Here is an 18,737-nt window from a genome sequence, read left to right on the forward strand (position 1 = left end):
CTTAATATTCTTAATAAAATTTTTTCTTTGGAGAAAAATAAACCTCAAAGAAAACTTGCAATTTTATCTAACAATAGGTCAGACAGACACGATGTCTTTTAGTAATAATGCTAAAACCTCATTCTGATTTAACTCCAGTTTTTTTTCACTCAATCATCCATATTATATTAATCAGATAATATACGAATTTTTGAAAGAAAATATTTTATAGAAACTTACCAGATGTTTACGTACTTTTTTTTTCTTTGCTCTGAGTGGTGGCAATGCTCAGAGTAAATGCTAACCTTACAACAACCTATCAGTTTAACAAACCCAACATTTTACAAATCAATACAACATATTCTAAATGCACCATAAGTTTATATTTGTTAATCTCAATATTAGAACATTTAGACATTTCAAACTACATAAAAATATGACAAACAATATAAATAGAAAGAAATTTGTTGACAGCTTACTTCCAGAACATTACTATTTTGCTAATGCAGTCAAGCAACAAGACAGCTTACACAGCTCTCCAAAGACAAACAGTGTTTTTAGTGGAGTGTTATCAACAAAAATCAGCACAGTCCCACACAATAATGTTTCCAATTTATTATCTTTTCCACAGTACAAATTTTTCACAAACCAGAAGTTCTTTGCAGTTATTCAAAGTCTGTAAACAAGTGTCTGAACCCCCAAAGCCCCCAACCTCAGTTTAAGCTTGTGAATGTTGTAAGCCCTTCAATCAAGTTTCAATTCTTCCACTTGCATAAGGAATTAAGAACTTTCTTCCTTTGAATTATTTATAGTTTATGATACAGCCTGCAATGCAGTAAATCACAGTGAAAGCCCTGGGAAAAACAAGACAACATGATCTTTACAGCAGGACTTGAAACTTTATAATATTAAACACATTTAAAGAAGCTTCCCATAATAAAAGCATGGGTGTTCATTTCCGGAAATCAAGTCAATTAGAAATCCTAGGTTCTACTTAAAAATCCATTTTAATCTAAAAATGAAAACAGTTCCCTACCCATAGTCATTTTATAAACTCTAAACAGTTTCACTTGCAGAGATTTTTTTAAAATTTTTTTTGTTTTGTTTTGTTTTCCAGTCTAGAAAACAGTAGTGCAATTAGTTTTACTTCTTTAAGTTATTTAGTCCAAGATGTAAATAGCTCTGTGGAAAGATAAGAAGATGCTCTGGTAAACAAGAAAAAAATGTTTGCAAGCCCATGCTGGCTTACTAGTCCATTAAAGCTTGTAAGTCCATAGTGGCTTTCGACAAAAGGCTGTATGTACATCACTAATAACAAAGCGGAAATAAATAGGCAGAAATGACTGTAAACTGTCTCATCTCTTAATGAATTTTCAGTAATAACTGGCTTGACAAATTGATTACAGAGTCATTTAAATAAGTAGACAGTAGACAGTTGCCCTTAAGGGACATTTCACTATGGCATCCAGTTTGGAAAGCCCCAATGGAGTTACATTCCTAAAATTAAAACATAAAAGGGGGTGAAGGGTGGAACATAAAAGTTTCAAGATGCCACTCGAATGGAATCCCCATTAAGTCAGTCAGTTCACTTCGACTTCTTCTTAAAAAGGCTTTTAATTTTTGATGGCTTTTTGCTTTTCTCTCCATTATGACAAAGGTCATGTGGGATGCTGCTTATCCTGGCAACATTCGGCAGCTCCTGCGCTGGTTTACTGTCATGGCCAGCAGAGGAGCATGATGTGTGGCGAGGCTTAGGCACCGGGATGCCACTGGAAAGCTGGTTCATGCTACAGGATTTCTCCAAGATGCCATTGTACACCTTGCATGCAGGACTGAAGATCATACTCTTAGTTTCTGTCAGGCCTACACAATCAGGAGATCCCCGAGAGATCTCTGCAGTGATGGGTGACTCTCCTCTGGATGAATCCTCTAGCGAGAGCTCATCCCTTGATATCTTTCGAGGTGACAACGTTTGGTATATTTCAAGGCTTGAGGGCGGAGACTGTTTCCTTCCAATGGAAGAATTCAAGGAGTCACATTCTGAAGCTGTGTCTGGTACTTCCCTGGATGACACAGAGGCAAAGGTAAAAATTTTTAAACCGGTGTGTTCTTACAATTACCAGCAGAGTCATAATTAATTCTAACTTACTACTTAATCTATCAGAACTTAAGAGGAAATGCTAAAAAAAAATCTATATTTCACCAAAACTACTACTTAAATCATATAATTTGTCAAAACTCAAATGTCCGACTTTTAACAAAAACTGTAATAATGAAATCTTACAACTTAAGAAGCATTACAACTTAAGCTGTACCCTCACTTGTCAGAGAAATGAAAATAATTCAATTTCACAGGGTTTTTTTTTTTCCTTAACATTTTGGTACTTGTTTTGCTTCAGCAGTGACTATTTCGCTTTCTAAATCACACAGCTGACACCTATTTGAATAGATGAATTTAGTCACTGTCTCTTCATTTTCTTAGTCATTGAATCTATGAAATGTGCAGCTGGAGAGGTGGCATAGCATGGAGAGCACAGGACTTGAATGTGTGAGGTTCCAGGGTTGGACCGTCACACATTCTAGGGTTCGAGCACCATATATGCCAAAGCAGTGTCCTCTTTCTCTCTCTTTAGATAAGTCTTTAAAAATAATAATAAAAAAAGAATCAATACATGAGGGGTCAGGTGGTGGAGCACCTAGCTGAATGCACATTACAATGAACAAGGACCCAGGTTCGAGTCCCTGGTCCCCACCTGCAGGAGGAAAGCTTTGCAAGTGGTGAAGGAGTGTTGCAGATGTCTCTCTGTCTCTCTCCCTCCTTTTCTCCCCTCTCTTCTCAATTTCTAGCTACCTCTAGCCAGCAAATAAATAAAGATAATTTAAAAAGTTAAAAAGTAATAATACATGAAATGTGGCTACCTGATGGAAGAAGTATACTTAATTAAGATGCAAGTTTTCGGGAGTCGGGCTGTAGCCCAGCGGGTTAAGCGCAGGTGGCGCAAAGCACAAGGACCAGCATAAGGATCCCGGTTCGAACCCCAGCTCCCCACCTGCAGGGGAGTCGCTTCACAGGCGGTGAAGCAGGTCTGCAGGTGTCTGTCTTTCTCTCCCCCTCTCTGTCTTCCCCTCCTCTCTCCGTTTCTCTCTGTCCTATCCAACAATGACGACAACAACAATAATAACTACAACAATAAAACAACAAGGGCAACAAAAGGGAATAAATAAATAAAATAAAAATATTTTTAAAAAATTTTTTAAAAAAAGATGCAAGTTTTCCCAAGTGAAAATAAATCTAAAAAAGGAAGAGAAGTGAGTGGTAACAGAGTGAAAGGATTGGAGAAGAAATAAAAGAAACAGCATAATCAATCTGTTAAAAAGACATCCGATACATTTGTAAAGATTTATTCCTCTATCAACTTCCCCCTTCTCCCCACAGTGAAAAAGAAGAGTAAGAAAGTAAAGTCTATAACCCATGTATATAGTACGTGCTGCCAGCCACTTATTCAAAACGTAAGTTCAACTCCATGACTTCTTCCTCTTTCTTCCCTCCCCTGTCCCTTACTGCTGCTCTCTCTCTCCTCTTAAACTACCATGAGTCACCAGTGACATGTTTCCTACTTGGCCTCTCTGCTCTCTCTCTCTAAAGTAGCTTTTGATATAGAGCATCATGAAGACATATGGCAAACATGATCCCCACTAACAAGTCTGCACTCCACCCACCACCAGATAATCAGCCTCCATTTCACTCCCCATCCCCATGGTAACATTACTCTGTCCTCTGCTTCTATTCCTGCTCTGCCCTGTGACTTAACTTCTTTACAGAACCCCTAGGATTTTTTTTTTAATTCTGTTTTCAATCAAGATGCTATCATCCCCTTGCACAAAACTGCCCAGCGCTTCCTTTCATAGTCAGGCTAGAGTACAAACTACTCGCCAAAGCTCCCAGGGAGGGGCCTGTGCGGCCAGGTCCCTGGCTAGTCCTCCAGCTGCATGCCTGTGTCCTCTGCCTGCAAGTCCCTCCCACACAGCAGGCCTGTAACTCCATGGGGTGTGCAGGTGCAGTTTCTCATGGTTTCTTGTCCTCCATCTCTCCATGACTTGCTTCAGGTCACAGATGAGAAGCGGTCTTTCCAGAGATGGTTCTCTTAACTACACATATCTAGGACAGCATTCTCTTACCCCTTTCCTGCATCCCAGAACTTAGTACTATCTGAAGTGATACTTAATATCAACTTATTTACAGCTTCCTCAGCAGAAAAAAAAACCTAATTAGTGTCTGTATTTGCCAGGAGGCTGGCACCCTCACAGAGGGCACCTAGTAAGTAGCGGGTGGGCAAATCAGTTAAAGAAATGAGATCTTGAGGGACGGGGATGTCCTACTCACTACATGCACCAGGCCTGATACAAATAATGCAATTTTATGAAATATTAAGAAAGGAAAGATTAAGAGGGGCTGAGTAGTGCTGCTCCCAGTAAAGTGTGAACAGGGGGGAATTTTCACAAGTAGTACAGCACTGCTGCAGGTGTCTCTCTTTCCCTCTTAACCTTCCCTCTCACCCTCTCAATTTCTGACTCAAATAAATAAATAAATGTCACCAAGCCCCAGCAATAACCAAGGTGGGAAATAAAATAAAATAAAATCAGAGTCAAGGTAAAAAAAAAAATAGCAAAAGAACAAAGGTTGGAAAAGGGAAAGCGCAGGAGACAAGAGAAGAAAGACATGAACACGCTTGACCCCCATTCACTAGTTCAGGCTAAGTCAGGACCTTGTCTCATTTGTCTTGGAAGCTCCAGTTACCAGGCAAGTAGACAGCATACTGCAAGGACGAAATTTGTATTTACAGAATGAATTAAACAAGTGATCTCAATCCTTGTATTAGCCTATGACTGCTATCATTATTTGTGTTATGATTATGCACACTTATTGAAAGGACAGCATTTACTTTTGGTGTATATTCTGTGAGTACCAAGCTCTAGAGACACACTGAGACTGTTTATTGTATCTAGTTATTTTTATATTCTTTATTCACTAATATATATGAGGACTGTATTACACTAGAAATTCTCAGAAAGCATCACATTTCTCAGGTGAAGGTTTAAATAATGGATTTCATGTGCTATACACATTTCAAATGCTTTAACAGTGTGATAATGAATAGCAGTAACCGAGGAAGCAACAGCTTAAAGAGGGAGAAATGATTAGATTCAGAAACCAATCATAAATAAGGACTCTTCATTGTAGAGTTTATGTCTGTTATTTAAAGAACATATATTTTCATTCCTGGAAATGATTCAGCTTCCAGAATCATAAGCTAACTTAATTACAATTTTATGAATTTGCTTTCTATTCTGCTACGTGGTCTGGCTGCTGTGTGTGAAAAATGCTACACTAGGTTAAAAATATTTCAACGAAATCTAGACTGAATTCTAAAGAATGTGTGGAAAGACTACTTGGAGGAACTATAGTACTATCCTGATTCTACCACTGGCCAGTTGTACAATTTTGAGCAATCACTTAATTTCCTAGGTTAATTTTTCTGCTGAGATGAATTGATTAAGCTCTAACAGTGCTTCTAGTTCTGACATTCTAGCTCCCAAACAAACACCCAAATGGCAAAATACAAAAACGTGCTGCTTCTGTTACATCGACATTGAGATCTGTAGTGTCAGAAGGTGGGATGGCACCTTAAATTCTCCATTCTTTTTTTTTTCCTAAAGAAAATATTCTTTGAAATGTTAGATTTAATGATGTGAAAATTCATACATATTTGTCCCTACAGTAACGTGTAGCGAAATTCGCTTAAGTTAAATGCAAGTACAGCAACATCTAGCATAAGGTAAGGCTTAAATGAATGCATTTGTGCATAATGCATACAATGTAAAATACCAGTGGGCAGTAAATTGTTACTTATGCCATTATGATAAATATTATTGTTATTGTTATTTTATGAAGATTCTTTTGGTTCACACTTTAGAGACTAAAAAGGGGAGGAGGAAAAGCTTTCCGTTTACAAATCCCCCTCATATCTGTGAGCTAGATAAGAATTTTTGACATTATCACTTAAAATGAGGACTAAGCATCCCCTTCAGTACAAAAAACTCCATTTCATGGCACAGTTCAGAGTCCTTCTATTTATTTCCATCTGCCTCCTAGGTTCTGTTTTGTCAGTACAGTCATCTTTCTGGAGACTAGAAACATACTGCAAAGGTAAGCGGAGAAGCTGACCATAACTCTCTGACCGACTGCATATGCAAAACTTGGACTATCTCCTTAGGAAAAAGCTATAATGATTGTTTGCTAATCGCAAACTTTGTTTTTCCTAGTAGAAGACATAATTTATGTGTAAAAAAATTATTATCTGGCAATGTCCACAACAACAAATCTACACGCTAGTGACTTGGAAGAGATACATGAAAACAGCAGGTATATTCCCTGGGATTTTTCTTCTCAAATGAAGTCAGACTCCGAAGCTACATAGTTACTAAGGGGTAAAATTAGAACTAACGCCATTCTTTCTGACACTTGATGCCATGCTTCCTCAAAGGGGACTCAGATAAGCAAAAGAAGTCACAACAGTGACAGCCTCATTGAGCATTGAACTAGTACACACTGCTGCTATATCCATTTTGTAAAAAACAAAACAAAACAAAACAAAAAACCACTAAGCTACAATCTCTTTTTTTAAAATCCCTGATATTTCCTGAAACCTTTGCCATCTAATACTTTTAGTTTGCTAGCAAGTGAAATTACAAAGCAGAACATAGTGGCAACAAATATTTAAAAACAGTCAATCATGCTTGTTTCTTTGTGGTCAAGTATAATTAATATTATACCTTTACATTTTCTATATTTTTTAAATATTTATTTATTCTCTTTTGTTGCCCTTGTTGTTTTATTGTTGTAGTTAATACTGTTGTCATCGTGGTTGGATAGGACAGAGAGAAATGGAGAGAGGAGGGGAAGACAGAAGGGGAGAGAAAGACAGACACCTGCAGACCTGCTTCACCGCCTGTGAAGCGACTCCCTTGCAGGTGGGGAGCCAGGGGCTCGAACCGGGATCCTTACGCAGGTCCTGTGCTTTGCACCACGTGTACTTAACCCTCTGCACTACTGCCCGACTCCCTTTTTCTATATATTTTTACACCTTTATATTTTCTATATAGCTACACATGAGACAAATTTATAATCTAAAATCCTTAGAACCCTTTTTGTGCAATGGTCTCTAAACATTTCAAAATATCTATGCCGGTGGCAGGCCAAATTCTGAGCTGGTCCCCAAACTCCCAGTCCTGATGTACATAGATTGCTCAGTTAGCTATTCACTAATTTAGGTACTTGCTGTGGAGAGATTTTGCTAAGGTAATCCCTAAACCAATATATCTATTACAGAAAAATTAGTATCCAAGTTAACCTTTACAGTTGGGTCCAGAGATCAAAGGGAAAGTAAGAGATACAAAGCAAAGGTAGGATTTGAAACAAAGGAAAATACTCTTTTACTGACTCAGAAAATCTGGGTCACATGAACTAGGAATAGCAGAGGCAGTATCAAAGAATAAAAGCTGTCTCTTCCGAGAGCAAGCACGGCAGCGGAGACCCCGGGCTGTAAGCAAGTAAGCAAGTAAGCTCTGAGGTGAACCCAAGGTCCAGATGTGAATGCAGCCCAACCACCTCACTGATTTTTAGTCTTCGGAGATGCTGCACAGAAAACCCAGGTGTTCCACGCTAGGGCTTGTGCATACAGAAGTGAAAGCTCATATGTGGCTGTGATCCGAAGTCCCTAGATTGGTGGCACCTTGTTTTCTCTTAGCAAGAGAAAACAAATACAATAAACTACTCCTCCCCACCTTGCTCCCACCTCACACCCACCCACCCAACATGGGCTGTGTTGGTTCTTTGACAATACCATTGCTTTTCAGCTGAGAAGTAAATAGCCTCCTCCTCCTCTTCATTTCGATAAAGAGCTGGGCAACTTGACACTGAGAGGATATCTGGATCGGGGGAAGGCAAGGAGTGCTGTGAGTGCTGGGGATGGTGGGGGTGCCGTGGGTGTGCTGAGGCTGGAGCGTGTGGAGGGAGCTGCGAGCGCTGAGACTGCGGTGAGGACGGCACAATACTGCGACGGGAGCGACACAAGCTACTGCTTCTGGCTAGTGATCCAGCAGGTTTAGCCATGGTCCCTGTGAGCCAACATAAGCAAAATGAAAACACCCATAAAATCCAGTGCTCCTTTTATGCAGACTACAGACCTACACAGGAGAGAGCATGTGTTATCAAGCTGTCTTTACTGAATGCGCCCTCCGGAAGTTAACTACCGCCATTACCATCCTCCACATCACTTAATAATGCATCTCAGTAAGGGCGAGAAATGAGAAATTAAAACACAACAAAAATGGAAACAGCTGAAAGTGAACGTAAACATGGGACCTTCATAGGGACTTTAACACTGAAACACATGGAGACTTAAAAACAAATCTACCCCCCCCACACACCCAGATAACATACCCGTAAATATAAAAAATCAGTATGGGGGTAAGGGGGTGGTGTGCATCTGGTTGAGCTTGCATGTTACAGTGCACAGGGACCCAGGTTCAAGGCCCTGGTCCCCACCTGCAGGGGGAAAGCTTCATAAGTGGTGAAGCAGGGCTGCAGGTGTCTCTGTCTCTCTCCCAATCTCCTCCTTCCCTCCCGATTTCTGGCTGTCTCTATCGCATAAATAAAGGTAATAAAAAAAAGTATTTGAAAAAAATCAGTATGACATATTTATAAAGAATCTATCCTTCATTCAAGTCCTTTTTTCCCCCTTTTATAAGTTTTAACATCAAAAGAAGAAACTAGTAAAAACTAGCTTGGACTTTTCAACAGATGTCTCTTGTGGTCTTATAACTTGTCGAAACTTCAAGAAGCTTAAAATCAAGAACGATTTAAACATTCTATGCAGAGTCTCACAGTTAATTAGGAAGAAATGAAAGAAAAAATGTGTTTCTTGAACAATTACTATTGTGAAAATAACCACAAGTCTTACATCAGTGTTTCTGTTACCTCACTTTAGATCCACTCGGGGGGTAGTAAATAAGCTTCCCTGACATGCCTAAACCCTTCACACAATGGACACGTTTCCTTAACTGACAAAGATTAACCCTCTAAAGCTAAAGCTATTAGTTCTTGTCTATTGAGAATATTAGGCATTGTTATAATAAATTATATGTATTGCATAACATTTTAAGAAGGTCATAGAAGATATGAGGAAAATCTCAAGTGACCCAAGAAGGACTATAATAACAAAGATTGGAATCAATAAATAGGTCATCTCTAGAAACGGTTTACAATCTGAAATATTTTCCATCTCTTAGGCTTAGAAAAAGGAAAAACATGTAGATCTTTCCAAAAGAGTTAGATACGCTTAGAGTTGATATCCTTCTTTCTGTTGCTCTGAAAGGCCTGCACAGGACTGCATACAGCTGTGATGCCATATAAGTCACACAGGGTTAAAAGCCAGCAACTCTGACCTTGTACCTAATTTTCATTTATACAATATAATTGTTTTATGATACCTTCAGGCTATTAATAATTTCCAGCTAAGGCAAACATCCATTCCCATCTGCAATTTGCTGGGTAATTAAATGCTCTAAAGTTATTATGTGGAAATTTATTTCTGGGAGTGGGGGGGGGTTAGCATAGTGATTATGCAAAAACTTTCATGCCTGAGGCCCCAAAGTCCCAGGTTCAATCTCTTGTACCCCCACAAGTCAGAGCTGAGCAGTGCTCTGGTAAAAATAAATAAATATTACAATTCTGAGATAATTTCATTCTAATATCAACAATTATATATAGAAGTAAGGTTGATTAATAAACCACTAAGCGGAGATTTTTTTAAAATATTTATTTTATTTATTCCCTTTTGTTGCCCTTGTTGTTTTATTGTTGTAGTTATTATTGTTGTTGTCGTCGTTGTTGGATAGGACAGAGAGAAATGGAGAGAGGAGGGGAAGACAGAGAGGAGGAGAGAAAGATAGACACCTGCAGACCTGCTTCACCGCCTGTGAAGCGACTCCCCTGCAGGTGGGGAGCCGGGGTTCGAACCGGGATCCTTATGCCGGTCCTTGTGCTTTGCGCCACCTGTGCTTAACCCGCTGCGCTACAGCCCGACTCCCCTAAGTGGAGATTTTAACAAACATTTCTCTGTAATTGATAGAAAAGCAGATAAAGATCTACATATATAAAGTTTTAACTGTATTATACTGCTTCTATAAGAGCAGAAAAGTAAGGAAACAAGAAATACACCTTAACTTCTGTCATGATGCTAATATAACCTTAACACCAAAATCAAAGACAAGAAGGAAAATTGTTGGTTAATCTAACGCATGATCACAGATGTTAAAACTCTAAATAAAACAATACATCAATCAAAGTCCAACTCATTAAAAAAAGAACTGAGTAAAACATAACAAACAACCTGGATGTGAAAGACCTAAGTTTGACCCCAAGCACCATCAACAGTCAGAGCTGACAAGTGTTCTCACAAAAGAAATAAGTTTAACACTCACTGACTTAAAATACACATATATATAATTAATAACAAAGGAGGATTAAAATCAATCTCATTAACTTAATCTATCAAAAAATCATACTTGATGGTGAAACACTGGAAGTATTCTCTCATACTAGAAATGCCATTCCTCTTGCCCACTTGTATTTAACATTTTACTTGAGGCCTTAGAATGGACAAAAACAGAGCAAAGGCATAAGAATTTGAAGGAGGAAAAAAAAAAAAAGCGATTCATCGTTTATTGTCTATATACCAGAATCCAAACCATCTCATTACACAATTTAACATTTCTGTAGAGGTGGTCAGCAAGCCTAAATAATTATTTCTTTTCTATGTGAGCAACAAATAATCTGAAGTATATTTTTTAAAATAAAGGTAGCAAAGTAGGACTACAAAAAGAAAAGCTAAACAGGGCTAGTGAAACAGCTTGCGTGGGTCACGTGGTGCTTTCCCACGTGTGTGACCCTGGCTCTAGCCGGACACCCCACTGAACTGGGGGACACTTCTGTGCTGTGGTCTCTTTCACTTACTCTCTCTGCTTCTCTGTATAACCAAACAGGAAGAGTTATACAATATCTAGAATTTATCGTTTTTTTTAATTCTTTCATACTCAGTGTATTCATTAGAGACAGAACTGGAGAAGAAAAGGGGCCAGACAGAGACACCTGCAGCACTGCTTCACTACTTATGAAGCCTTCCCCCAGCATGTGGGGACTGGGAGCATGAACAAGGGTCCTTGTGCATGGTGATAAGTGCACTCTAGCAGGTGCACCACCACCGTGCCCCTAGAATGAATCTTTAAAAAGTACTTGTGGGAGTCGAGCGGTAGCAGAGGGTTAAGTGCAGGTGGCACAAAGCACAAGGACCAGCATAAGGATCCTGGTTCGAGCTCCTGGCTCCCCACCTGCAGGAGGGTTGCTTCGTAAGCGATGAAGCAGATCTGCAGTTGCCTATCTCTCTGTCTTCCCCTCCTCTCTCCATTTCTCTCTGTCCTATCCAAGAATGACAACAGGGAATAAATAAATAAATAAATAAATAAATAAGTATTTTTTAAAGTACTTGCAAGAACTACAAAGAGAAAAACACATTTTACTAAAGAAAGTTATCAACATGTAGATTTTATGAACACCATTCTTCCCAAATGAATCAAGAAAAAAGTCACAGTAAATAAATAAATAAACTTATTATGGAATGTCATTAAGTTAGTAAGGGGCAGGGAGTATCACCAGGGTTTGACTGCTCAGGGCTGAGTTTTTCAGGAAGAGATTTATATCTCTTCCTGAAAGAGAGAGGGAAAGAAACCATGGCATCGAAGCTGCCTCCAGTGCAGTGGGGATAAGACTCAACTTGTGTTGCATGCATAGTAGTAGCAAGATAGTGTTACCCCAGCAAGCTGTTCTGTTGGCCTCGTAAACTGATCTTAAAAATACATAATAAACAATATCCTATGAGTTGTAATTCTGAATTTCAATAACAAAGCAATATTTAGGTCTATCAGACAACCTAACTGACCACAGCCATATAAAACAAGTAGACTGGGACCAATGGGACACAAGAGCAAGCCTCAAAGAATTGATGACTTTACAGAGATGCGGAATTCCTAACTAGTGGGGCAGAGCAGGAATGAGGCTGGAGCAACAGTCTGCCATACTGCAAGAGAAAGATTAGACTCATACCTCACAATATAAACAAAAGGAGCTTCTGGGTGGATTAAAAAACTAAGGGATTTAAAAAAAATTAACATATTTAGGAGTACAAGCACCAATCTATCATCTTCTGAAAAAGAAATAAAACATTCGTAAAACTGTCTCCACATAATACTTTTTAACCCTAATCATTAAAGCAACAACAAAATACACACACACACACACACACACACGAAAAGTCAAAGCCTAGGCTGGCCATATCAGTACCCTCTACTAATCAGAGAGTATTAGTGACTCTTTCACATCAGTAAGGAATCTCGGAGGAATTCCACAGCAGGAATAAGCAGCTGGGAAAGAAAGAAGTAACAGTGAGCAGACAAATGCCAAAAGGTGAAAGATAGTCAACCTCGGTAGTCATAAAAAACTAAAAAAAAAAAAAAAAAAAAAATTCAACAGTATCACATCACACCCATTCCAGTTATAAAACAAACTGGATTGTTCCAAGTATTGGTGAGGATACAAGCAGATAGTCACTCTTTAAACAATGGGTGTGGAAGGCTGACAGAACCATTTTGAAAGTAACTTGGCAATGACTAGAGGCACGTTCACAACATCTCAGCAATCTAATTCTAGGTGTCTACCCAGAAAACTCAAAGGCAAGAACAGCAATAACAACAAATAAAGATGATCAATGCAGTGTTGTCTGCAATGGCAAAAAAAAAAAAGAGGAAAAAGAAAAAACTAGCAACTGTGGCATATTATTACAATAAACAAACTGGTTATAGCAAACTAAAGTTAAAGTGAATTTAATCAGTGCATATGTAAACATGAAAAGTTTCTAAAGCACACGCCTTCACAAAATGTTACAAAACAACATCTAAAAGTTTAACAGTATTTATGAAATCTTTAACACAAAACAATTATACTTAGTGCTTATGGATATATGCACATAAAAAGAAAGTCTAACAAGTTTTATAATAGCACACAACAGATCTAGAAGAGTAGACTGGAGAAGCAGTAGATTGAGCTGTATCTATGCCATTTGTCTTGGAGAAGAATATGAATTGGGCAACACGTTAACAGTGTATATTTGTAGTAGATAAGCAAGTTATTTTTACCATTTTTAAGTTCAAATGACTCTACATTTGTATGTATGTATTTATATATAAATAGGATTAATAATGTAAGCTAAAAGGCCTTTCTGTATAATATGAACAATTTTATATAAGAAAGTTAAATTATAATTATATCCCCACTATATTTAGCAGTTATTTAAAAAAACACACAGGAAAACAATTATCATCTATTCTCTATCCACATGGGTCACCCTTGATAATTTCTCACTGTCTTTGCTCTTTACATATAAACAACACAAACAATATTGCTCTGTGCAGTTGCACAATCTTTTCTTGGCACTTAACATACCACAAGCTTGTTTCTGTCATTTAGCCAACATCCACGATTTATATGTAATGATGGCAAAAATTTAAAGGCACTCAGCTCAGTACATAACCATGAGCTGTCATCTCCACCAGATGTTAGTCCTACTGCCGAAGGTTTATTGATCAGATCTGAAAGTTAACATTTTTCATAAAAAAAAATAGAATAAAATAGCACTGATGTGCCACTGGGTGGAGGCAGAGCTCTCAAACTGTTATTTTTGGCATGACATTTTTCAGGGGTAATTTGATCACAGCATTTCTAAAACAATGAACTTAAGACATAATTCTACTTTTATATTTCAAAGAGACACGTTTATGTATGTAACAGTTACTGAAAAAGTAATTATGTACATTCCAAAATGCTGAGTGTTTTCTTATAATATACGCATGGCTATCTTGAATAAAAAAAAATTAAAAATAAAGTAACTGGGACTGGGCAGTGTATATCTGGTTGAGTGCACAAACAGCCACCAGGTTCAAGCCCCCAATCCCCACCTGCAGGGCAGCTGCAGGTGTCTCTCTATCTCCCTTTTTCCCCAGCCCCCTCAATTTCTCTTTGTCCTATTAGGTTTAAAATTGGGGAGGGAACAGATGAGTTACAGAAATTTAGGGAACATATCTCTCTTTCTTATTGAGACAGAGAGTGTATGTAAAAGAGACCATAACATAGAAGGCCCCTTCACTGTGGTGGACGCCAGGCTTAAAAGCAGCACATTATCCAAGTGAGCTGTTTCACCAGGACAGGCATAGTTCTCAAACTGGATGACTTATGTATGGATTCTAAGAAGGAACCGAAACTTGAAAAGTGTACAAAACTTAAAATTTTTTTCAAACAAAATCATACTGCTTTTGAGTAAATGCTGCACTTGGAAATTTAAGGGTATATATCATTCAAAGTCACAAACTGACAGTAACAAACAGCAATGCTAGCCCAGATCTACATGGGAGTGCAACCTTCACCATCTTGCTGCCTGTCGTCACTGCATTTGCTATCTCTGCTCTTCTCCTGTCCTAAGGTAAAGGCCTATTGTCTCCCTATTACATTTTCTGTCTGCCATTAAACTGAGGAAGGAACCAAAGAAATGCTCATAGACACATAATCATTGGTTACTAATAAATTGAGGATTCTATCTCATAAAGTGTTCTTAAAATTAAGTTCAACTTTTTCTAAATCACAACTTCAGGAACATTAATAATATAAAATTCAACTTTTTCTATATCACAACTTCAAGAAAGGTGTAACATAAAATTCAAAGTGAAAAATGCTCCATTATCATGGCTTGCCTCTGACTAAAATGGTCATGTATGTTTCAACCAATCAATTATTAAATTCTGCTGTTCATTATTTGGAATTGTGGTCTGTTTTTAAGTGACTACGTAGATTAGAAAAATCAACCAGGCAGCATAAAGGTAAGGATGAAGACTTCTCAAATGATTTCCAACACAAGAAGTACATTTGAAATTAAACTGTAATTTCCCCTAAAGTCAAAATATTTACTAGTGAATTCTCAAATCTGTTAATAAATCTAAAATGCTTAAATTTTACCTTCCTGGTGAAAAGTTTACAATGCAATAATTTTCCAAGTAATTTTGAAAAAATGTTGACAGTATAACAAAGCAACGAAAGTTGCACATATTAAATCTCCTTTGGTGAGAGCTCCACTTTCTATCAATGATATTTTTTCTAAAGATACATAAGCACAGCTTAATTTTATGCTAAGGTAGGTTGGTTTAGTGTTGCATGCACTAAACAGAAGAGGACAACACTTTTGCAGTGAAAGCATAAAGCTGAAAAAGCAAGACTACATATGAAAACATTAGAACATTAAACATTAAACATGCCTACTGGAAACAGGAACTCAGTTCAGAATAAACTAGCTTAACGTCACATATCTGGCTAGTGGTCAAACTATGACTGGAAACCAAATTTCCAAGATCTCTCTCTAATTTTTACTTTCTATTACAAACTGAATGTATGCTCAATTGGAAAGAATGCTTTTACTTAAAGTTTAGGACTTCACACTCACAGAGTAATTTAACAGGTACAGTAAATTATATGTGTGTGTGTTTATGTGTATAAACATGCACATTCCTCATGTAGTATTCTTAAACAGTGAGTGTGAATTATTAACAAAAAATGAACAAAATTTTACAGACTTCAAACAATTCATAAAGAAATATGGTAGTAAAAAAATTAAAAAACACATAGTACAAAGTTACTTCTAAAATTATGCCAACGCTCTTCTTTCAACTCATCACTTACCAGGGAACTGTGACACTATTGGGGGTGTGTCTTCATCCAAGTCATCAACTCCTCCAGCAATTGGATAGGGTGGAATGGAGACTCTGGGCATCACCACCCAGCTATGATCAGAATAAAGGGAAGAAGTCAGGCTAGGAAGTCCTGAGTTATGGGCTATCTGAAAGCCACAGATCTTCTCAATCTGTTGCCAACGAAAAAGGCGTTCTCGTAAACAAGTCGTCAATTCAGAGAGAGCTTTCCTGGAAAAGTCAATAGAGGAATTACTTGTTGCATCAAAGAGTCTTTAGCATAGCACTGAGAAAAAGGCAATGGCAGGAACAGATCAGAGCAATTAACCAATTTCAAGAAACTACCCACTTTTAGAGTATAAATTATGCAATTACATATGATTTAATGACCAGTTAAAATATAAATTGTCATCCCAAATAAAATAAACAGCTAAAATAAAATTCTTACTTTGCTTCCAGAATTTTGTGGTCTACTTCATCTAGGGAGGAGCTGTGTGCTACATGCAGCGTCCCAAAGACTGTGCTTCTCTTCTTTTTAATTTTCTCTGCCTAGAAACCCAAAGAGAGAAAAATAAGGCTAGGCTTGGAGAAAAAAAAAATTACACATATACTAATGAAACTTACTTTTACTGTATTAATAATCAAAGTCAATGGAGAACTATTAGCTGAGATGTAGCCCTATTTAAAAACAAACAAATAAATCTAGATGAAGGAGAAAGCATGCTTTCTTACACCTTTATGAATTCAAAATTTTGTTTTGAAAAAAAATTGTATTTCTATTGCTCAGAAAGTTCAGAAGCTTATGTTAACACAGAATTAACATCAAATATATCCTACTGCAATGAAGGTGTTAGTGAGTAAACTAAGCTTTTTTAAAAATATGTTTACTAGAAATCAGATTAAAACTTGATCTTATTTCACAAAATTTAATAAGTCATACATTAACTTCTAGTAACTACTAACCTGAATCAGATATGAAGCAGCAACCTAGAGGAAAAAAGCTCTGTATAAAACATTTATAATAATAATAGAGATGATTTTTTAAATGACACAAAGGTCAATTTGAAAGTCATATACTTCTCTATAGCAATTTAACTTGCTACTCTATGTTTCAAGTCATGAAAACAATCTATGATAACAAGAATTTCATTTAGATCTTTGTATTCCTGGGTGCTTTAAAATTTACTAAGTTTTGATAGGGTACCTCATCCTTAGCAATAGCTAGCTGCATTTCCGCATTCTGTCTTTTAATATTATAGTACTGTACTTCGACTTCATGTGTTAACTGAAGCCATTTTTGAAGTGCATCTGGAACAGACCAGCTGCTTCTGAGTTCAAATTCTTTTTCGGCCTTTTTTAGAGCCATTCGAACCTGGGAGGAAGAGAAGAAGGAAGGGGGGATATGGGGGGAGGGGGGAGGGGGGAAACAGAGGGGAAAAATTACTGTATAAATTATTTAAATTTTCATTTGAGAAATGAGTTTTTAAAACATAATTAAGAGAAAAAGCAATTAATCGTGACTTTTGCAGGCATCTTTTTAAGTCAAAATGTCTAGGATAATGTATTTCTAGCAGTGAAACTTAAGATGAAGTTTTAAGTGCATTGTAAACTCAGTAAGCAAAATTATAAAGCTAAAAGGTAAAGAGAAAGGGGCTTATTTTACATCTTAAGTTGCAATATACAGTTCTTATACTTTATAATGAACAAAATCATTGAGAGGAAAACAAATCCAGGGCCCATCCAAAGTAAAACTGATGATGATGTTCTCACATTACATTTCTGCTCGAAAGACATGAAGTGTAGAAAATGCCAAGAATAGATTTATACTATTACATCTTCAAATGTTTTATTAGAAATATAGAAAATGCGAAGAATAAATTTACTCTACTACATCTTCAAATGTTTTATTAGAAGACACCACTGAGACTTCTTAACTCTATATTCACTATTCAAAGTAGTTATAACATTTTCTCCCTGACATTCTCTTTAGTTATTCCTCACTGTTACAAGTCTGCCTATAGTGCTGTTTTACTACTTATATTTAATACTTCTTGTCATAACCAGGACTTTACCAATTCATGCTGACTTCTTCAGAGACAGAGAGACCACGTAAGCTGTCTTGCTACCCCACACTCATTACTTTGTCAAAAAGTAAATAAATCAGCACTTGCAGACTCTGTATAAATTTCAATAAAACAGACTGAATAAAGCTACTTTGGTTGATTCCCATGAAAAACTGTGTACTATTACTCAGTTTCAGTATGTTAAAATATTTCATCCAGCAGCCCTTTAAAGGAGACAGACAATAACAGAAAACCCAAATGCTCAGTGAATCAATTATTATAAGTGCGGACGAAAAAACAAGTTACACACACACACACACACACACACACACACACACCATAGAGGAAAAAGACAACCTATTCTAGGAACTGGTTTAGTTAAAAAAAAAAAAAAACTAACCAAAAACGTAAGTGAAATATGTATAAAGATACATGATAGAACTTATGAGATTACATCTATATACTCATGATCTTTGTTTGTTAAAACAAAGTAAAGTGTGAACTATGGGACATCCTGCTTCTGGGACACTGTGCAAATTGGTTTTTCTCAAAGCTAAGAAAGGTAACTAAGTTCCATTCTCAAACTAACAAGCAGAAGAATGTTTGATCTGAACAAACTCAACTTAAGTAAACACTATGGTGTGCCAGGATAAGCTACGGAGAGTATTATACACTTATGATTAAAAATATATAGAACAGATGTCAGATATTTTTAGGGAAAAAATTAAATTAAAACTTAAAGATTAGGGAGAGGGAGTCACAATTGGACATTAAGTAGATAATCCAAAA

The 18,737-nt window shown here is 37.1% G+C and overlaps 1 protein-coding gene across 2 annotated transcripts in view; it reads right to left on the reverse strand.

Annotated features, from left to right (window-relative positions):
- Positions 1-579: 579 nt before the first annotated feature.
- The window catches only part of STIM2 (stromal interaction molecule 2), a 121,120-nt gene continuing 102,962 nt past the window's right edge, over positions 580-18,737 (reverse strand). Inside the window, exons 8-13 of one of the 2 annotated variants that reach the window (XM_060188243.1) lie at positions 17,090-17,257; positions 16,849-16,872; positions 16,334-16,434; positions 15,878-16,116; positions 7,884-8,157; positions 580-2,042 (exon numbers count right to left, since the gene is read on the reverse strand). In XM_060188243.1, coding sequence (XP_060044226.1) covers positions 1,565-2,042; positions 7,884-8,157; positions 15,878-16,116; positions 16,334-16,434; positions 16,849-16,872; positions 17,090-17,257 — 1,284 coding nt within the window. In that variant the 3' untranslated portion in view covers positions 580-1,564. The remainder of the gene's footprint in view (positions 2,043-7,883; positions 8,158-15,877; positions 16,117-16,333; positions 16,435-16,848; positions 16,873-17,089; positions 17,258-18,737) is intronic. The other variant, XM_016193412.2, reaches the window with a different exon arrangement.

This window comes from Erinaceus europaeus, chromosome 3 (genome assembly GCF_950295315.1).
Source record: "Erinaceus europaeus chromosome 3, mEriEur2.1, whole genome shotgun sequence".
Classification (NCBI taxonomy): Eukaryota; Metazoa; Chordata; class Mammalia; order Eulipotyphla; family Erinaceidae; genus Erinaceus; species Erinaceus europaeus.